Consider the following 22,101-nt stretch of genomic DNA (forward strand, 5'->3'; position numbering starts at 1 on the left):
ATTAACTGCTGTTTTACTGTGTAAACTGCAAACTTTTGATCGCTCTTGCACAGAAGTTTGACCCGCCGCTAAGTGGTGTCGTGCTTCCTTTAATATGGATCTCTACGTATATTATTATAAAAATACATGACCAGGAGGGGTAACCTGTTTCCCTCTTCTAGATTGTCTGCAATGTGACTCTATTAATATTAATGTTAACATTAAGGAACTGATAGATAAGAAGAAGAAGCTGGCAGATACCAGTTATTATATGAAAACATTTTGGAGATGTGTTTTTGTGTAGTCTGATTCATTAAACAATTAAAAGTCCCCATAAGATAATTAGAAAACAGTTTTAAGGTCAATGAGACTATTTTGAACATTTAAATTCTGTTTTCACGGTGGCCAGATATGCATCTACAGACAGTCTGGATAAAGATTGGTAATGTACCAAGCACAACTTGGGATGCCAGTTTTTTTTTTTTTCTCCACACATTTCAACAGTAAGATCTTAGATCACGGTATTACTCATGATTGCTGAACCAAGACCAAATCTGGATTCAGTAGTAACTATAATCCCCATCCTCGTTTCCCTGTTGTCTCCAAAACCTGTACTGTACAGAAAAAGTGGTCTGCCTTGATTTTTGCTGTGAATGCATGGAAAATCACATTTTGTGCCTGTGTAGACTTTGGGATTAAGCTCAGTTCAGTCCTTCACTCTCCCTGGTGACACTGGCACCTGTTGTTGCTATGGAGCTTCGGCAGAAGAAACACAACTTGGTCCCTCAAGGCCTGCGGCAAATAACACGCACAGGTGAGCCGAGCACTGCACACAGGTCGGTAGTCACGGCTGAGCGTTGTCTGTTTGTTTGGCAGGTGTGTTAGCGGTGCTGTATATCTGTCCTGGTTTGCCCACTTGCTGCTCACATCCAGTGACAGGAATGGCAATACCCACATGGGTGTAAGCTAGGCTGCTTAGGGGTGGATTACCAAACAGGCAGGGCAGAGCTGCCAGTCCCTCAGGAGACACATAGTTGTTAATTGATCTTTGATACACTTTTCATATAACTGTCAGATGTTGCACCTCTGCGGTTCAACATCATGGCTCCTGCATGATGCCCAATGCAAATTTTATTTTTTCATTTTAGTTGTTTTGGACTCACTGTGTACCTTTTTATATGGATAAATACAGAGTAACAAGATTATCACTCCTAAAATCTGGATAGTTCGTTGATAATAGAGATAGTAGATAATAGATTAAAAAAAAGAAAAAAAAAAAGGATCCACCAAAAAGGTTCACGTCCAGTTCTCATTTCCTGGAAAGGTAAATGTCACTAGAAGTACACGGGGCCAGCAGGGAGCAGAATTCATACCCATAAATGTGTCATTTTGATTGGAAACCAATCCAATGCGCTCTGAATGAACACTGATCATTCCGGTGAGCAGGTCAGCAGACAGGAGGTGGTGTTTCACCGCAGCTCAGCACTTCAATGGACGAGCGGCACACTTTCTCTCCGGCTCTCATTCAAAGGTCTTCATCAGAGGTCTGCAGCTCTAATCCGCTTAAAGTCTTCGTCAACAGAGGCGGAGCAAAGCCCTCGTTGCGTTTCACGCTTTCCCTGCGAGAAGCCTTTGCGGCGGACTGCGTGGCCGGAGGCCTTCACCGCAACGTGTGATGTTGCGTTTACTGGTAGAGTAGCTGCGTGAAAACGGTGCGTCGGAGAACGGAGCAGATGCGGCTCTTGCCATGAGTTATCCCGGGAAGCAGAGCTTTCAGGCGGCGTTGATCTTCCTGTCCGTCGCCCAGCTGACTGCAGGTACGGCAGACTCTTCTCTTCAGCACACCACAGTGACACTAAACTTCCCGTTGCACTTATTCAAATAGTTTATTCACTTCATTTTGAAGTGCTGCTTTCAAGGACCACCTTTTAATCAAGTTTATTTAACTTTAATGGGCGCATTGTTTTCTGTCTGTGTAAGTCATTCTAAAAAGATAATGAAGAAGTACACAAGTTTGTTCCTCTCTGTCAATGTTAAAGCTCAGAATCAATTAAAAAGAGAAAAGTGTTTTCTAAATTGAGTGAAATGAAGTGCCAATGCAGTGAGATAAGTGGGAGATTATGGTTGACATAGTTCTTGGCTATATTTTGAATTTGGTAGCGTCAGCTTTTATTTTTGTGTGAACTCTTTACCCGTTTGTACGTCACTGATTAAAACCTTTCTATATTCAAAAAACAAATCTGCCTAAATTCCCATAAAAAGGGTTCCAGACCCTTCTCTGGTTAAAGGCTCTCTTATGTGAGGATTTGCAGATTTTACTTGTAGTAAACTGAATATCTTTTGATTTTGGACGAAACAATCAATTTGAAGGTACCACATTGTGCTTGGTTAAGTTTTGATGTGCACGTTGAACCATCACATTCGAACAGACAGTGAACTGTGAGTGTAATCAGCAGATTAATCTGTGATGAAAATAATTCCTGAAGTCATAAACACTCTAACATGGTGTGCAGGCTGAAATGCTGCATTTCAGGTGCTGAAATACAGTGAAAGTTCAGTTTTCAGTGGCAATACGAACATTTCCTGTTCATATTAGTCATAAAAAGAAGCAACCAGAGTAGAAGAAATCTTCCATGGAAGATGTCAACACCCTGCACCTACTGCTGTTCTTCGCTGTTCGTTACACTGCTGCTCAGGGTTCAGGCTTTGATTACGACATTAACACCAAGTTGAAAAACACTTGAGCCATATGGAAGGTGTTTAAAGGGCGATGCTGTGTGCCACCAGCAGGCCCTGGTGGCACACAGCAATAACAGAAGTGCACTTATTACATACTTCACTTTGTCAATTATAATGCACACAAAGTCAGCTCTGTGGTTTTTCTCAGAGCTCCCCTGAATTCCATAGTGTGGAAGACCGGCAAATCAGCACTGTGTTGCTTTTTCACTTTTTTTTTTTTTTTTTTTTTCATAACAAGTGATTTTTGATGTAGACCTCTTTGGTTAAATGGTTTTGCATTAACACTTCCCTGCCCTGCCCAAACCACTTTATCTTGTCTTGTAAATTGCCAGTGCACATGATTATAGGTTTTTAAGGATAGTTTGTCAGTACAAGGATAAAAGGCAAATTAGAGGTAAAATCCACAGATGCTATCCCCATTTCTCACCATTGGAAATGTTTTTCAGTTGAGCAATGGGTAATTGTTCAGTAGGCTACTTGCCCCTTCACATATGTCTATTTTCTGCTGCTATCAAACATTCCTTTCACATTGAGCCATGCTGTGAATGTTGTTTCGAAGAATCTGCCTGCCTATGGGCTAGACTGCCTTTGATACTCTCTTTGAGTCAATCTGATCCAGTTTAATTACCAGACGTCGTACACTGAGTCAACGAAGCACTCCCCCTGTCCTTTTGGCATTGTATCGAACCCCCCCCCAAAGATTACCTCGGCACTGAACATCTTAGAAGAGGAAGTCAATTTTAGATGGCTCAATATTTTCAGTTGGTTGTCTTTTCAGGACTCCTGTAATTTCCACCTTGTCCATACAAAGTTTAATTTGATGATCTGTGTTGTAAGACCTCCAGTGTATTCCTGTAACTGCCATTGATTTGTCTTCGAAATTCTCTGTTTCATCTGTTGTGGTTCATTGACTTACGAGCCAAACACCCAGATAACAATCAATCCAGGGAAATCAGTTGTTCTAGTGCTGATAGCCGGGGAAAGCAGGTGTAAGATGTAAGAGTCTTTGGAATTAAGCTGCTGAAGGATGACAGCTGTTAAAGTGTCATACTACACTATGTGAGCTTCAGTTGGGCTGCAAGGAACCCTTCAGGTAATGTCCCTTCCAAGGTTTTCAAATATCCACCACACATTAAGGGCAGAATTTGTTCCTTATTCGGGATTTGTTGTTTTTATATCACACCCACAGAGCCCAACACTACCAAGGCTAGATTTGACACAATTCAGTTCAAAGGGTCTGATCATGAAAAATATTACAGGAGATGCCATTTGCTTGAAAATCTACAGTCCAGTGTTATCCACAGGCATCAAATGGATCTTACAGTACCAATCCAAAATATTCTGTTAAATTCCTCTTCTCTGAATTACTTTTTTTTTTTTTTTTTTTGTATGTGTGTGTGTCATGGGTTGAATATTTAGTTGTTCAAGCTGCAGATTAAATGATTAAAGAAATTATAAAAATAGAACAAAGCATATATATATATATATATATTACTTACCAAAGCTGCAGTATATTAAAACTTTATTTAATAATCATTGTCCTTGAGAAAATTGTTGCCAGGCAACTCCCCAATATGCTATAAAAGAGGAAAGATTTTTGTTACATTTCAGGGTTTTGCTGAATTTCGGTCCGAATCTGCTGTTGGCTCTTTTTTTTTTTTTTTTTTTCTGCCTCTTGTTGGTCACGTATGACTGTAAATGAATCAGATTCAATCAGCAAAATTATGATTATGACTTCATTCAGCTAAAATGTTCCTTACATAGCACCACCAAAGTGACATGCTGCTTCTAACAATGAACATGGAAAAAAAGATCTCTCAATCCTTCGCCACCACCACGCAGGAAACGCTTAATGGTGCAGCAAGTGTGAGTTAATCTGTAACTGGAAAACATAGTCTCTAAAAATATGGCATTTATTTTTTTATGAGTAACCTTAAGTAAAACCTACAGTGCCCAGCTGTTGTGTACCCACCCTCACTAATGTGTTTAGCAGCTATAAAGAACCTTTTCATTTCATATGAATCTCCCTGACTGAAGCCATGAATTCATGACAAAATACAATAATCTGTCCGAATGTCTTAGTTATATCCTTGATTGTCACTGAAGGTTGGATTTGTTAAACAGCATTAGAGTTTTCAGTTAACGTAATATATTTAAATGATTAGTTTTTAAAAATCTGAATGTTGACACACACACACACACACACACACACACACACACACGCACGTACAATATTCAGTATTTCCGGCCAATGGCAGATTTTTCCACTGAGCAGGTGGTGCAGCCTTTCTTATCAATCAGTCACAGTGTTATCAAACAAAGAATGACAGCAGCTTCAAGTGGAACACAAGATTATCTGGGTGTTAAAGTAAGAGGCATTAGAGCAGTTCCTCCACCTCCACCCATTCAAGAGCGTACACCTCCTTACCTAATAGGAGCATCATAAAGAACACTAACAATAACGTTCTCTGATATCCCTTTCCCTCTTTGACGTTTCCCAAATTGATTGTCGAACTGCCTGGAAGCGTCTGAAGAGCATTTTTCTCTAACTATCTGCAGTGATTCCACGTGTTTCAGGTCTGAAGTGTGTGTGTCAGCTGTGCACCAACCACACCTGTGAGACGAGTGCAGACGGCGCCTGCTGGAACTCAGTGATGCTGATTGATGGGAAGGAGGAGGCGGTGAAGTCCTGTCTGTCGCCCTCTGAGATGAAGGGCCAGGTCTTCTGCTACAGCTCCCGTAATGTCTCCAAGAGGAACTGCTGCTTCACTGACTTCTGCAATAATGAGACTCTGCGCCTCTATCCAGGTACGGCCAATATTATCATTATTTTATATCAGTACAAGATGTCTTTAATTGATTCTGGTGCTTCTCAATTGATTATCTTGTTTCTGTCATTGCTTGAACATGGATTAATCTATTCAGACTGAATGTCACACAGTTTAGTAGTCGCTGCATTCAGTTTACAGCACCTGCTCAATCCCAAGTGTGGGATTTCCCACTCATTCTGGCCCCGGCTAGACGAGGCGGATTGTGATCCTACTAGATCCTGTGACATAACAAATCTGGCAGAGGCTATGGGACGGTAGTTAGTGATCCTCCCCCTCCCTCCCCTGATTTATAAATAAATACTTTGTTGGGCATGTAGTCCGACTGCAAGTTAAAAGCCTCTCATGGGTCTGCTGGGTAGAAATTGGCCTTAAAGCAGAGAGAGATTACTTTACACCCGTGGATATACAGCTCAGTGGAAAATGTGGAAAACACTAGGAGGGTCAGGATCATATTTCCATGAGAGCTCATCGATATGAATAGATTATAATATTTTTACTGGTTATTAGTCTGCTGTTTGTATGTTCTTTCCCTGCATGGCGATTAAACACTTCATAGCCACATGTGATTAAGGAATTTTTTTTTTTTTTTTTTGTAGTCCAGCTGGGAGCAGCAACTGGTATTAAACTGAGAACACATCTTTCTGTGTACATGATGAAAAACCACTATGCTCCACTATGTTTTACCAGCAACCCACTAATGTTATCTGGATGGTAGAGTGGGTTTATGAGAGCTTTTGCTGAGAACAGCTTCCTGCTGCTGGTTGATGAGTGACCCAAATCAGTCAAATGGTAAAAGCAAAAGAAGAATAAGCGAGTGGAAAGATGCTGAAAGGACCCTCATTGCTGACAAATGTAGAACCAGGTGATAATTACCTGAGTCTGTCACCACAAGCAAATCTTTACACAGTATACAGAGACTTTCGACCATCGCTCATGTTAAAATGTGGAGGGTAGCTTTACAGTGCAAGAATGAACAACATTATAGCTTCACAGTATTGAGAAGATTCTGACTGGCCCGGTTTAAATGGCGATTCCACTAAGTTCAATTAAGTGACGCAAACACAGGAGTGAATTTTTTTCTCAATTGATTCAATCATCTGATTTTCTGACTGACTGACATTATACAACCACATTGAATTATCTGGTGATTTACTAATCAATTCATTGACAAATTTTTAAATCTTTGATTGGCATACAGACTTCAAAGGACTATTAATAGTGAATATAAAAGGACAAAACACATTATTTAGTTGGGGTACCCCAATTGACTACAATGACCTATATTAAGGCCACGATATTCATCTCCACAGTAAAAGACGTACACAACTAGACAACAAAAAAAGTGACCCAAAGTCACTAACAGCAAATACAGTACAGTGTTTCTGGAGGCCTAAATTTCCACCTTCTTACTGTATTTACTACATATTTAGTCTTGGTCAAATTGATATTACCTCTAATAATTTAGTTCCTTCTTAAATTTTGTCACCAAATAAAATTAAAATTGAAGTGTTTTAATTTTTCTGAACTTAATTGAAGTTGAATTGTCAAGTCACTTATTAAATGTAAATTGAGAAGTGCTGCACGCTGACTATGGGATTTGTTCAGGACACCAGCCTGAGGGCATGATACTGTTGACTGTGAATGAGGTCACTACAAACAATTTGTTCCACTGCTTTGCTGAATACGAGGGCTGGAGCGGTTTGTTCAAACTTAAATATTTCTTGTTCATCAGTGCTGCTCTGCAGGCCTAAACAGTAGAGTCCAAATATACTTGCAGTTCTTTTCAGTAAATCATCCTTCACAACTTGTTATGAATAGTTCCTGCCTTTTTTCTATGACCAATAATTCATGTAGATGTTTTAAAAAAGCAGTTTTAAAAGTGTAAATAAGCGGCTGCTGACATTAGCTCCTGACACTGTGCAGAAGCAACAAGGGTCGTAAATATTTTTTTGTAGAAGTTGCATTGCCAGCGGGCCAGAGCCGAGTAAAGTCTTGCTTTGCCCCATATCTGCTGAACTCCACTTGGATATGTATTTAGGTAAAAGGGAAAAGATGTCTTAGGAAACTGTGGTTTAGTTCAGGACGTGTTGATGTGCACATTGGCTCATCTGCGGACATTGCATCTGAAGGGGCCTGGTTTGGACATTTCACGCTTCAGGGATTTGATATTATTACAATCCTCACATGTATCTGTTGAAAGTTACCGAAGTCAGTTGGCAGAATTAAGTGAATATCTCTAGTATTGTTGGTGCAATACCCCCCACCGCCCCCTCCTCCCCAAGAGCTACTATTTAATTGTAGTGCACAATATTTAGTGTGAACACTTTTGTCAGCATATCTGCAAATCTGATATTATCACTGTGCCCACCAGCTTTGCTATTTTTACATTGGTTGTCCACCCACAGACAGAATGAAGGTCATGGATAGAAATGCCAGGTTACATTGTTTTGCCAGACCTGCAGTTTTTGTTTTTGTTTTGTTGTTTTTTTTCCCAAGGCCTCGCAGTGCACCTGCTTTTGGTCAGTGTATGCCACCTATTAATCTGAGTTCTTGAAAGAATGAAAGAAAGGAAGGAAGAAAGAAAAAAAAGAACCTTTTGGTTTTGGATTTTGTTCATAAAGAGTTTCCTTGCAAAGCCCCTCTGTATCTCTGCACCTCTTTATCGTGTTTCATATATGACATTTATAGGCAGCAATTAAGGTTTTTGTCCTTCCTGGAAAAAAAAAAGAAAAGTTATGGTTGCCATAGATTTTTGGCTGACCCTTTCTATTATTATTTTTTTTTATCTTAAGGTTTCCAACTGGTTATGTCCTAACTGCTATCTGTGTTAGAGTCAGACTGTTATACAGTACATTTGAGAGCGTTATCTGCATATTTCAGCCAATTACATAATTTGTTCTCTGCTTGTGTCTCTGCCTTTCATCCACTTTTTTGTAGACTCAGACTCACTTAATGACATGATCAACAACAGCCAGCAGAGGGTGCAACAACCACAGGGAGCACAGTTTCCCATTTTCCTGTTCCATGCATGCATGTTAATGATACTGCATTAGACACGTTTACATTGTCGTGTTACTTAAATATATGATGTATATTATCAGAGATGCCTTTGGAAGAATCAGGCTGGAGCAGGTTGCAGCTCACCGTGGTGATCCTGGTGCCGTCCTGCCTCCTCTGTGTGGGGATCCTGCTGGGGGTGTTTGTCGTGCAGGGCCACTACTGTGCCTACAGCCGAGCCCACAAGCAAGACCCAGAGGAGCCTCTGGATGACCAGATGCTCATGTCGCCTGACAAATGTCTGAAAGAGCTGATCCATGACATGAGCACCTCTGGCTCGGGATCAGGTGAGGGGAAACCAACCAGCTTGCTTCACTGACATGATAGGCTGTGATCACTTTATGGTAGATTTGTCCCCTGTCTTGTGGTTGAATTTTTGTGTGTGTGTGTGTGTGTGTCTTGAAGGCCTGCCACTGCTTGTCCAGAGAACCATAGCTCGGACCATTGTCCTCCAGGAGACGATTGGCAAGGGTCGATTTGGTGAGGTGTGGCGGGGCAAATGGCGAGGAGAGGATGTGGCGGTGAAGATTTTCTCCTCCAGGGACGAGAGGTCCTGGTTCCGCGAGGCAGAGATTTACCAGACCATCATGCTCCGACATGAGAACATCCTGGGATTCATTGCTGCTGACAACAAAGGTGGGGTAGGGGTGTATAATGAGCTCTGTAGGTCTACTACCACAGCCATCACATACCCAGCTGTATTATTTGCTCTGTGTTGTAGATAATGGGTCGTGGACTCAGCTCTGGTTGGTGTCGGAGTACCATGAGCACGGCTCCCTGTACGACTACCTGAACAGGTACACTGTTTCAATGGATGGCATGATCGTCCTGGCTTTGTCAATAGCCAGTGGGCTGGCTCATCTCCACATGGAAATTATTGGCACTCAGGGTAAGGCTGTAATAAGTAACTGAGGAACATAAAGCACAGTAACCTCATATCGGACAATTTGATGGATTATGACACTTGGATGAGCCATAAAACCACTATACACTAAAATGCCCCTGGACTATTCAAACCACACTCATAATCCCACAGTCTGTCATGGTGTCCTGACCACAGTCATTTTTAGACCTGACAAATGACTGTAATTTAGGGCTGCAGCTAGAAGTCTTGTCATGAACAATTAATTAATGAATCATCTGTAAGATTAATCAATTGAAGCTTTCGAATAAAGTTCAAAATAGTAAAAAAAAAAAAAAAAGAAGTCATTACTCAGGTCAAAGGTAATGTGTTTATATATTTTGGTTTGACCAAAGAGTAAAAAAACTCAGATATTCAGTTTACAGTGATGTAAACCAGAGATAAAATCCAATTCCTCACGTTGTTTAATATAGCAAGTATTTTGCATTTTGATCTTAAAACTAATTTTTGATCAGTTTTACTTTATGTAAAATCAACGTCAGTGTGCTCAATTTCACTGATCAGGGTGCTACTATAAAACATTGGTGCCGATGTTTTTTTATTGCTTCATTCAGCCTGCCATCCTCCTTCTACTCATCAATCTCTGAACGGTTCTACATATTTGACTTAGTACGAAACCTTTGGCTTTATAAACTTATTTGATATCTTCTTTATTGCAGGGAAGCCAGCCATTGCTCACAGAGATGTAAAGTCCAAAAATGTTCTGGTGAAGAAGAACGGCACAGCAGTTATTGCAGATTTGGGTTTAGCTGTGAAACACAACTCCAACACTAACATCATAGACATACCAGCCAACCACCGAGTGGGAACCAAGAGGTGGGGTATATTGTGCTTCACATGGCAACACAGCATGAAAACAGACACACAAAACAGAAACATAAAACCTGATATGGGAGTTACTTACACCGTGTTTGATACGTGCTTCAGTATTAGTCAGCCACAGAAATGAAGTGTGCATGTTCTGAATGAAAACCAATCCAACATTACATTTGGTAATTTTAGCAGTTTTTTCCTGCACCTGCTCTGTATTTTGACGTTCACCGTTTGTGCTGCAGCTCTGAATTCAGAGAAAATGGGATGAAGATAAAGAACGAACCCACCTTCCAAATTAGTGAAGGAAATTAAAGATGTACTGGACTTTTTATTACATTAGACTTTAATTATTTTGGTCGGCTGCAGGTACATGGCCCCAGAAATCCTGGATGAGACAATCAATACGAACAGCTTTGAGTCATTCAAGCGAGCGGATATCTACTCGCTTGGTCTGGTGTTCTGGGAACTGGCCCGGAGATGCTCTGTTAGGGGTACAGAAATGACACACACGCACACATTTACACTCCCACTTCTTTATTGATGTTGTCTAAGTTATCAGAAAAACCGCACACTGGCATTAATATTACGTGTGTTTGTCATTATGAGCTCTATCAATTTGTCTCTTTCACACAATAGATTTTAGGTCGTTTTTTTCTTTTCTTCTTTTTTGTTCTCACTGGACTGTCTTGCGGGTGATAGAAAGCGTGATCAGAAACAGAATTTCTGTCTGTTGCTATTCAAACAGGACTCCATGAAGATTTCCAGCTGCCTTATTATGACCTGGTGCCTTCAGATCCCTCCATTGAGGACATGAGGAAGGTGGTGTGTGATCAGAAACTTAGACCCAGCATTCCCAACCAATGGCAGAGCTGTGAGGTGAGATGGAAAGACCTATCTGATGTATCTTCAGATAAGATAGAAATCATCAGTAATGTGTGTGTGACAAACTGTCACAGTGAGATACAACACAAAATGAACGAGCCAATCCTGAAGACATAATTGTTGTTTCTCACGAGGAGGTGTGCGATACATGTATGAAATAACTTTTAATCCACAAAGTGAATGAGTGTACTGAGTCATCATTTCCACTAAATGATTCAGTAACTTTTAGCGCCTGAGCTCTTTTTAATGCTGACTGAAAGCAGTATCATCAGATCTGCTGCGCAGTGTGATACTTCTCAGTCAGAAGCCTGCTTGTAAGTAGGACGACCACAAAAGAAAGAGAAACAATCACAATGCTGTATCTGTGCTGCAAAGAGGTGGTTTCACAAGTTTTCAGAATGATGAGCACTTCCACTGGTCTAATATGTGCTGAATTTAACAAAACAGACTGAAATGCACACAGCTGGAAACAGATCACTGAAGCAGAATCTTTCATTGACACACTTCTATCTTTTCTGTCAATCATGATTATTCACTGACTGAAATAACTGCTGAGATCTGACATCAGTGGTTCAGCTGTAAGAACAAACTGCTTTATTAGGCGTTTGTGCTGTGATGACAGTACAACTACATGACAGGCCTAAGTATGTATTCTGTCAGACGATTTAACACAGTGACAGTGTTTGTCACTTTCCTAAAGATTTAAGGCCACTTGTCACATCACAATTACTTTTACTGGCATGTTATGTGAACAACAGACTGCAACAACACAAATGAAATGTGTTTTTTCTAAGTACAGCCACTAAAAAGTGAATAGACTGAATAGGTAGCAAAAAGACTAACCGGGATGTCTGGGTAATGATTTCACCTGTTGAGGGATTTATACATTATTATCTTCCATACACATACACGTCATCTTCAATACATTTGGCTAACCTGGAAGCTTGACAGAAACTGATTTGATGTCCAATGCTATTAGATAAAAAATATACTGAAATATGAGTTGCATTTCTTTCAAATCTCAAAAAAAAAAAAAAAGGCAGTAAATACATTAAATGTAAATGAAGCCATACAAGAACAGGATTGACCCTCTTTGAGGTCGCATCCACAGGCTGATGACTCCAACATAACACATGCTGTGTAATTCCAGGTCAGAGGGCGACACTTGATCTTGTTGGACTCTTGGATTAATGATACTCTCTCGTTGTTGCTTTTCCAGGCCATGCGTGTGATGGGCAAACTGATGAGAGAGTGTTGGTACGCTAACTCTGCTGCTCGACTCACCGCTCTACGGGTCAAGAAAACTGTCTCTCAGCTGTCTGCCATCAGGGATGTCAAAGAATAGTTGGATTTGTTGCCACCTCAGACCAGCACTGGTGCTGGCACCGGTGCAACAAGAGGAACTGTCCCCTCTAACTGCCTGAGGCTGCCCTCTTCAGGACACACCTACACTGTTCTCCCACAGAGAGTGCCAAAGTATCGTAGGAGGCATCGGTGGCCTCACACACAGATACCTGATCGACCAATTTGAACCAAACAGCTAAACTTTAGGTAGGAAGAGCCATATGAAATAAGAATATGTTTATGTATGAACAGATTGTTTTGCTACCTCACATATGTAAGTGTCCAAAGCTTGAAAATGAAAAATGTTCTGTTTTTGTGCCATATCCTGTAGCAAACACAGTATTGCCGGGTAGATAATATGCTAAATGACAATCAAAGCGTTCCAGATTTAAAAACCTAAACTCGTCCTAAATGGTTTTGAATGACAAACATACACACGCTCCTTTAATGGTATATCAGTTGTATATACATACTGTATGTTTTTTATATATATATATATATCATACTGTGATCTAAATCTGATTATTGGATGGTGTCCTTCAGCAGTGGCTCTATGGATGAAAGTAAGACAGTCCTCCCAGGGGTCGGTCAATGAGTTGGTCCTCCACAGCTGCTGACTGACCTTTGGTACAGACATTAACATTCCCCAAAAGATGAACTCTGATGCTGAGACTTTTCATCCAGTGCCAGCAAATGGGCACTAGATACAGAGAGCTGAGGGTCATAGAGTACAGCTTACACTGTTGAAAACTGGGCCTGACAACCTAGACTTCAGTTTTTTTAATGGTTACAGTAAAAACTTTTGATATATTAAAAAAAAAGATTGACTCCTTCAGGTACCACCCTCAGGATAAGTCTTTGTAGTTCGACTGACTAAAAGTAAGGATTTAAACAACACAGATGCAGAAGTGTTACTCTGTTTTATCACTCTCAATGGGAAACAATCTTTTTTAAGCATGTATTTGTATAGTTCTCAATATAGAGAAGTAAAACTGGGAACTGCTACAATATATTTGGTACAATAAATTACCAAAAAAAAAAAAAAAAGCCACCTGACAGCTGAAGCTCATTGATTCAATGAATGTTTTATGTTTCAAGCATTTATTCACAATGGAAATGTAGATTCAGGTGGTATGATTGAAATGATCCCATGTGCACTTATGAAATTAAGTAATTTTTTTAACAGGAAGAAATCCGAAGAAATAATGAATTTATCCTATGAGCCTGACACACCCAGTAGGTTTTCCTTAGACCTCATAACAAAATAAAGCTAGGGAGAGAGGAAGAAATGAATGACAATGCTCAAAATACAACAAAAAGCCTGTTTGATAAGCAACTATTGTTCATTGAATGCTGAGCTAACGGTGGTGGAGCAGACATTTCACTTAGAGAGCACAGTTTGGGCAATAGTTGCACATTAAGCTCACTAATGCCACTGTCAGAAGCTTCGACATAACAGACTAAGGGGATTTGCACATGGATTAGTCTGCATGCACACACACATGTGCAGGAGTGCGCACGTTTCTCATCATGTGGACTCAGGCTTTATTTAAAGATGTGACTCTGAATGGTTATTTTTAGTGTTTGTGAAACTGTGAAACTGCTGCTGTGGGTAAAATCTGTCCATGTTTCCAATAGAGCACAGCTTTAAATTTATGTCTAGCTCTACCGCCTCGGCTGAGGTTCATATTTTTGAGTTACTAAGACAAGTTACATATTTTTCAAATAGCTGCTTAGTATACGTGTGACACATACTGCAATATGTGTGCATTATTGGTCATGAAGGTATCAGAATTACTGGGCAGTACTGTGTGTAGCATCAGCAGTATTGCCTCTTGAAAATATGCTATTTACAGTAGCCTGAATATCAGTTTATGTGCAAGTTTGTATCTGTTCTCTCTTTCTGTGAGTCATGTTAGTCAGGGACTTATTTGACTGTGTTGCAAAGAGTAGGAAATGTTAAAAATGCAGTATTTAAGTGTGTCTGCCTCAGCCTCAGTAATGTAAATGAGCTATTTTTTTTTTCTCGAGTTGAAATCATGCTGCTGAGCCAAGCTTACAGAATGTGTCCATTGTGTCAAAATTTTAAGCGTCAGGCAGGTGAAAGTGAAGGATTGATAACTAAAACATTTATTTGTCATTCTAAAGATGAGTGACAACCATGTGCTATTTCTGACTGTGTCTTTTTTTAATATATATATATATATTATATATGACATAGCTAAATATTAATAAATGTGACACTGCTTTCATAAAAAACAGCCACTTTTCGTTTTTAAAGCTTGCACTCTTATACATTTGGTTTGTGCAGAACTCTTTATGTTGCTCTTATTGCACTGCAATATTTTGCACCAAACTTCCCAGATTATTATCTGGTAGCGGTCTTTTTTTTCTTCCCCAGTATACTTTTGCCTTAACTGACATGACTCATCTGGGCTCTGTTGATGTTCACTGTGGACTGTGAAGTGCAGTTGTCCGTTAGACAGGGGAAATAAATTGCTGATGCGGGTGTCATCGGTGCTACACAGATGAGTCACTGACTTAAGATCCTGTTGAAAGTTGTTTGAACAGATTTTACAGGGTTGCCTGTCACAGGCCACACAGTTTCACTTCCAGGAAGGTGATCACACTTGCTTAAAAACCTTTCCATTGAAACACCAAGCAATCGTCTAACCTGAAAGTGACACCATTTTTTACCATTTAACTTTTTTCTGTCGAATCTTCATCCTGCAGATGCACATTCTGTTATGTGCGACGTGAGAGCATCTAAATATTTAGTTTATATTCGGAGTGGATGGACTGTGATCATTGGCTTTTCTTTGTAAGAAAAAACATGGATGAGGATTTGTAAATGTGTGTAAAATGTTCTGGTTGGGTGGACATGGACTCTGCTGAGGGTCAGTGGGGCAGAGGGGACTGCTGTGAGGCAATGGCGTACAGTAATGAGACGTTCAGATTTTCTACTTGCCAAAGAACTGCAGATTTTGAGCATGGTGAAAGATGATTTTCTCCCGCAGAGTTTACACGGCGCCTTTTGGAAGCATGGGTGTGTTATTGGGAGAGAGTTTGTGCATTGTGGTTCAGTTTTCTTTGACCCATCAGCCATTGTCTCACTGACTGCTGGCCTGTGTGTGATCTTCCTTTTGATCCAGCCATGTCTGATGCCTTCAGCCCAATGACCCATGCTGTCTGGTTGGGGAGCGTGACACTGCCCCCGGGCTAGAGCAACCTTTTGTCTGTCTTCATAAGACAAGTCTCCCTGCTTGGCAGAACACAGGGCTCAGGATCAGACTGAAGCTTAGCCCATTGACAAACTGAGAGTGAGACAGGTTGGAAACAGGTGCTGGTGGAGGTGTGAGCCGGCAGTTTCTCATGCATAGCTGATTTCTGACAGACCATAAATCGAATCGCTAAGACTGCAAAAAAAGGAGGAAAGGGAATGTTTGAAGGGGAATTGCACCGTTGAAACAAGTCCCTTTCCGTTTCTTTTCTAAACAGCAGGCCAGCCCTTCATGAGAAACAGAACAAAGAGTTAAGAGAGGTGAACAGGAACGTGGGTTTATGAGGTTGTGATGCAGACACAGCTTCCACCACGATCACATGATGAGGATTTCCGCTCTGACATTTTACATTTGGTTCTGCAGCGGGGCAGGGCCACACAGTCACTGAAGAGCTGCTGCAGCAGGACATGATGCTGCTTTGAGGATTAGTCAACCATGCAGTCTACCATGAATTTCAATGGACGTCAATGCCAGGGCAACCAGGAGAACTACTTTGTTGATAATAATCCCAGGAAGAAAAGTTCTCTGTGGTCCCGACGTTCACTGAGGGGGCCCATAGATCGATGCCGGCAGAACTCAACCTCTGCGCCCAGAGTGTGCAAAGTAAGACTGATGTGTGAAATTGTCTATACTGTATCTAGGGAGGCTAATACAATACTGTGTTACAATGAGAAGCAATTTACTGGTGTACGACAAACTGTAGTATAGCAGCAACTTGACAAAAGCCTTTAAACAATTTTAATCGCATCAGTTATGTAACACAAAAGGAGGTTTAAAAGGTAAATCTATTACACTTTTAATGAAGAACTGCACTTCATCTTTTGCAGCCCAGACGGACTCGCTCCAACTCACTGGTTGACTACTCTGATCCACAAAGGTAAATCTATCACGCCTGATATGCAATTAATTCATGCATTTGAGTTTCGCTACATTTGTAGTGTATATTCTTTTTTTTTTCCCCGTCAGACTCTGTGAAGGTAGAGAATATAAGAATTTAACTTATGCTTTGTTTTTTATTTTCTTTTGCACAGGACCACAATTGTACTGGAAAAGCAAGACAATGAAACATTTGGCTTTGAAATTCAGGTGAGTCTCATAACAATTATTAATACTAAGGTGGATATTTCATCATTATGGTGCTTTTTAAACTCCACTTTTGGAATAAGTTTAACAACTCCTTGTTTGTAATGTTTTTGGAAAAGGAAATGGTTGTTTTGGCAACGTTATTTACCAACTTGTCTTTTGTTCCAGACGTATGGCCTGCAGCAGAAGAACAGCTCTGCAGTCGAGATGTGCACGTTTGTGAGCAAAGTACAGGAGAGCAGCACAGCTGAGGGAGCCGGCTTGACCGCAGGTGAACCACCAACATCCTCTCCACCCTACATGCACTATACAGGCTTCCAAATTCGCTTGCTGTCAACATATCTGTTAACCTGTGGTCTGATGCACACAGGTCAGCAGATCAGTCCGATCTGCACTCATTGCTTCCCACCCACTCACCCATACTTACACACGCACTTACACAATCACACAAACTGTACAAAACATGGGTGCACAAATACAATGCAAAGCAATCTTGCTTCTCATATTAAATCACTTCCTTTTTTGCATCCTCATTTATTGAAGGGGATGTTATCATCACAATCAATGGGATGAGCATTGAAGGGTCATCTCACCAGCAAATACTGGATCTGATTCGAGAATCAACCAACTGTTTGACGTAAGTGAGAGAAGTGACAGCTTCCTGAAATGTTGGTACACCAAAGCGCGACAGAGACAAAAGGATTCAAAAACTGCGAATGTGATTGATGAATGTGCCGGCTGGTGTTATAATGTGTGATATTCTCTCATTCCAGGATGGAGACTGTATGTGGGAATATAGTGAAGCAGATAGAACTGGAGAAGAGGATGAACCTGCTTAAGGTGTGTGTCTCTCCAACCTCCACTTCTGCCACATCACTGTGTCAATGCACCTTATATTTCAGGCCAAGATATATCAGTGTAAGGGAATATGTGAATGCATCTGTTGTGTAAAGTCTATACAGATGGAGTAACTTTGTGTTTTGCTTCTGGCTGCGCAGCAATCATTACGTGACAAGCTGGTGGAGCTGCAAACCCTCACATTACAGGAAAAACGTCTGATGCGAGGTGAGTGACTGCTCAGCTGTAAGACCACTTCCTTTCTCACTAACTCTGTTGACGCTCTAAAACCAAACTGAAAATGTTGCGAATTCAAGTGTAAACTACAGATAATTTATTTGAAGGACTTCCCCTGAGACATAAGCATACAGTCAAAGTTAGTGACAAACTTCCGGTTTCAGACATCTGTACTTCCTGGAGCTTTTCACCAACAGGGTCTTGATGATGTTTGCAGGTAACTTGAACGACAGCAGCCTCAACCTCTCCATGGACTCCTCTTTGAGTTCCCTCACAGACCGGCACCGTGGCCAGCGCTTCTCCAGTGACAGCAGCTACAGGAGTGTGATGACAGATGACAGTGACCAGGCCAGTGTCTTCAGTGATCTGTGCTCTCCCAGCCCATGCAGCACAGTCAGCATCACAGATGACAGCTGCTTCTTCCCCAGAGATTTCCCCCCACAAAACAATTCCAGCAGATTTACATCAAGCTCAAGCCACCGTCACCAGTCCCTTAGCCGCTCCAGCAGCTCCAGCTTAGCAGGCAGCAACAGCTCCCTCTCTCCTTCCTGGGAGGAAACAAGGATCTCCTCCTTGTTTGGTACCCTTCCCAGAAAAGGCAGCAGACACAGTGTTCGGAAACACATCCTCAAGTTAATTCCTGGACTCCAACGATCAGTTGAAGAGGAGGAGATGGGAACAAACGCTCAGTGACTTGTTGTCCACACGCTCCTTGCATCTATTTGATACTGAGGGTTGACAAGAGTTTTCATGCTGTGCAGCTCTGAAGTGTTGAAGCCTTCAGTTGTGACAATAAGTGTTTGTTTAAAGTGGACACAGAGAATGACGGACATTGTGCCACTTTGCATTTGTCAGTCTACTCAAACAGGTCTTTTAAGGTGAGTTGGGCTCACGTTGGCACAAAAGCATTATGAATTTGTATGATTTTCCTCCGTTGTAAATGTTCAAATGAATGTATGTGAATGATACCAGATTGAATTGTACAAAAGATAAAATTTTATATCCTACTGACTTGAATAAAAAACAGATTTTTGTCTCATGCCAAAACTGCAGTGTGATGAACTTTAATCGGAGCAGCTGGAAATGTAGTGCCCTCATGAAGGAGCTTTGATTTTAAAATGAGACTTAATGTGTCCAAAGTCTCATTTTTAAAATTCATACACTTGAAACTGAGACATGCACATCAGCACACCTGTCACCTTCAGTTTGTCAAAACCAAACGCTACACCCTGTGTGTATGCACAGTTCAAAACAGGATGTGGCTACACTAGTGCAACTTCTTACCTGTTTTCATTTCTTTCATTATTTTTAGACTACACACAACTTGTGTCAACTGGTTGATGAGCACTGAAAGCGCTTCTTCTAAAATGCTAAATGAACTGCAATTTGTCCATTTTAACTTTTCCAACTTTTTTTTCTCCTGTATGTAAAATGCTGGATGAAGTTTTAAAAAACTCACCAGTGTTTTTCTGCCACATACCAGATTCACATCCATTTCTGCAGGGAAGATGTGGGGCTCCGTTACAGATTTGATTTGATGGTAATGCAAGAAAGATGCACATTTTACTCAGAAATACTTCAATGTGTGCAACACATAATAGTTCAGCATTAAAAGCTGTAAAAGCTGACAACATTCATTTCCTGTAATATGTCTTCTTCTGGTTTCCTGCTGCTGATGAAAGAGAGAAAACTGAACATTATGGTAAAATCTTCTTGCACTTAATTGTTTCTTCACTTTGTTTTCAGGCAACAAAGTTGAGATGTCCTTTTGAAGGCATTTTATCAAGAAGGAAATAAAATGGTCCATTAAAAGGATTTTTTAGTCATACATGTACTAGATGACTAAAGAAGAATTACAGCTCTGCGCCACAGATTTATTTTAAGAAAAAAGGTTCAAAAAGTAGCATAAAGCTGACTAACTCAACTTAAAACTGTAGCACACTACTTGAGTGAATTCTCCGTCTGCCCACAGCGAAACTGTGGAACTGTGTGCAGACTGCACAAATCAGTTTTTAGAACAGCAAACCAGAATTTCCATTTCAGGCATCTTCTTAAGATGTTTGTGCACTTAAAGCTCAAGAATAAACGGGGCTTAGTTTCAGGACGTGCAGAAACATGGCTGGTTCAGGCAGCAAAGTACTGTAAAGAAAACAGTATGGGAGAATGTTAATCCAGACTCCAAGTGTGACAGGAGGAGGGTGGTCACTCAGCAGAGATTAAAGAATGAGTAAAATCACTTCATATGCAGATGCCAGGGTCACAAAGAACCTTTGTTGGGTCCACAACAAAAACCCTGTTCTTCAGCGATTCAGTACGCACACACAGTGACATGGTTGTAACAGCAGAGTGCTTGACCTTGCACTGATTGTGTTGTGAAAAAGTGTTGTCAAAACACACTTGGGAAGGCAGCAGCACATGATGCAAAACATAAAGACTTGTTTTCACTTTTGATTTAACAGAGAGGTTTAACTGGAGCATCAGCTGCTGCTTCACTAATTTCAACGAAGAGAAACGGACAGATGGAAATGGAGACCAGCACAATGACTCCAGAGGATCCGAGACTCCCAGTTGAGGAAGAAGATGCACTGGTATCTCATGTGCTGGAGATCATTGGTGGGATCACGCTCCAGGCCCTAAAGACTCTGGATCAACCTGAGGAGAGAGATGTTTGGTTGGAGGAAGGAGATGATTCTGTGTTTTACAGCGACGACGACCAAACTCAGCAGGACGTCAAAGCATCTTGTGACCTTGTCAAAAGTGAAGCAGCTGAGGAGCCTGGGGAGGGTTACCGTGGACCAGAAGTCCTAAGTGACAAGGAAGATCAGCGGATGGTGAAGGAGCCATCTCTGTCTGTACAGAGAGAGGAACGCAAAGAGCCAGATGTAACAGAAACTGGTCATGTGTTGATAGATTCAGCAGCTGAAGCCAATAAAGCTCCCGAAAGCTCGATGAGCACAAGTGGAGGATCTCTGCAACCAAACTGCCCCAATGCAGAAACACAGCCTGTAAAGAACACATCATCAGGTAAGAAGAGTTTGATATTATTTTGCAGTTCCTTAAATTAGTTTGACACTGTTGATTTTTGGGTATATAGAAAGTGTTTATAGAGTGTATAGAAAGATTTAGAATATATATATATATATATATATATATATATATATAAAAGAAATTTTGCCCTTTGTTTTCTTTTCAGAAAATATACACATTGAGGAGGAAGTGTTGTTTAACACGGATGTGTCAAACTTCAAAACCTCTGATGGAACTAATAAAAAGAGTTATACAAGCCTGAATGTTGAGACAGAAGTCCCAGAAGAGAAGCCAAAAGCTGAACTCCAGTTATCAGCCCACAGACAGAAAGAGGTAAACCAGGAGCCAGAGTTGGACCACAACTTCCATCTTCCTGCAGGATTTCATCAGGGCCGCAGTCCATGTTACTCCACCCTGCCGCTGCCGAAGAAATCCAGCTGTGGCGTCACCCAACAGAAATCCTTCGACCACCTCACATCCTCCAAGTACAACACCATGTCCTACCGCAAGATCCGCAGAGGCAACACCCGCCAGAAGATAGAGGAGTTTGAATACATGATTATGAATTTATAAGGCGGTTTCAATGCCATAAAAAAAAACTGCTGGACATTATATCCCCAACAAAAAATGTGCATTTAAAGAAACTAATTGTAAATGTCTGGTCTTGTAGTTATTGGTTCTAAAATTTATTTGTGCATTTTATTGAAAATCTTTGATAATGCACGCCACCTAACACTCCTAGTAAGCATTTCCCTATGCACTTATTTAATCTGTTTCAGCATGAAAATATCTTGTAATGGAAGGTAGGTAGTTAAGCAGCAGATTAAAGAAGTAAGAAGCTCTGGGATTTATAATACTACTTGCCATAGTAATTTAGAAGTTGTTTGATATTAGTGCTTCAGCATCTGAACCTCAGGAGAGAGTAATGAAACTAACAGGCTATGTGAGTGATTAACAAAGCATGTGCATTTACATGTGTTACCAGTTAATAAGAAAGAAGAAACAAATTAGTGCGATTAAACATCTGCCCTTCATTTCTTTTTGCTCTTAATAGTTTCACTTGTTTGTG

At 40.7% G+C, this 22,101-nt stretch overlaps 3 protein-coding genes across 4 annotated transcripts; all 3 read left to right on the forward strand.

Moving 5' to 3' along the window:
* The first annotated feature begins 1,684 nt into the window (after nt 1–1,684).
* Nucleotides 1,685–13,614, forward strand: acvr1c (activin A receptor type 1C). Its single transcript, XM_029530156.1, has 9 exons — nt 1,685–1,796; nt 5,296–5,526; nt 8,651–8,893; nt 9,012–9,242; nt 9,328–9,495; nt 10,188–10,344; nt 10,708–10,832; nt 11,087–11,217; nt 12,443–13,614. The coding sequence occupies exons 1-9, from the start codon at nt 1,727–1,729 to the stop codon at nt 12,566–12,568; spliced, it is 1,482 nt and encodes a 493-aa protein (XP_029386016.1). The 5' UTR covers nt 1,685–1,726; the 3' UTR covers nt 12,569–13,614.
* A 2,597-nt stretch (nt 13,615–16,211) lies between these two features.
* On the forward strand, nt 16,212–19,065 carry cytip (cytohesin 1 interacting protein). The gene is made up of 8 exons (XM_029530157.1): nt 16,212–16,451; nt 16,676–16,725; nt 16,880–16,934; nt 17,100–17,202; nt 17,475–17,568; nt 17,705–17,771; nt 17,930–17,996; nt 18,223–19,065. Exons 1-8 carry the CDS (start codon nt 16,284–16,286, stop codon nt 18,696–18,698), a joined length of 1,080 nt encoding a protein of 359 aa, XP_029386017.1. The 5' UTR covers nt 16,212–16,283; the 3' UTR covers nt 18,699–19,065.
* A 1,425-nt stretch (nt 19,066–20,490) lies between these two features.
* On the forward strand, nt 20,491–22,052 carry LOC115062339 (ermin-like). Of its 2 annotated transcripts, XR_003842374.1 has the most exons (3): nt 20,491–21,029; nt 21,199–21,686; nt 21,738–22,052. XR_003842374.1 is itself a non-coding variant. In XM_029530990.1 (2 exons), the coding sequence occupies exons 1-2, from the start codon at nt 20,525–20,527 to the stop codon at nt 21,603–21,605; spliced, it is 912 nt and encodes a 303-aa protein (XP_029386850.1). In that variant the 5' UTR covers nt 20,491–20,524; the 3' UTR covers nt 21,606–22,052. The 2 variants fall into 2 exon arrangements, 1 of the variants encoding a protein (XP_029386850.1); XM_029530990.1 differs by having other exon boundaries at nt 21,199–22,052.
* The last annotated feature ends 49 nt before the right edge of the window (nt 22,053–22,101 follow it).

This window comes from Echeneis naucrates, chromosome 21, assembly GCF_900963305.1.
Source record: "Echeneis naucrates chromosome 21, fEcheNa1.1, whole genome shotgun sequence".
NCBI lineage: Eukaryota > Metazoa > Chordata > Actinopteri > Carangiformes > Echeneidae > Echeneis > Echeneis naucrates.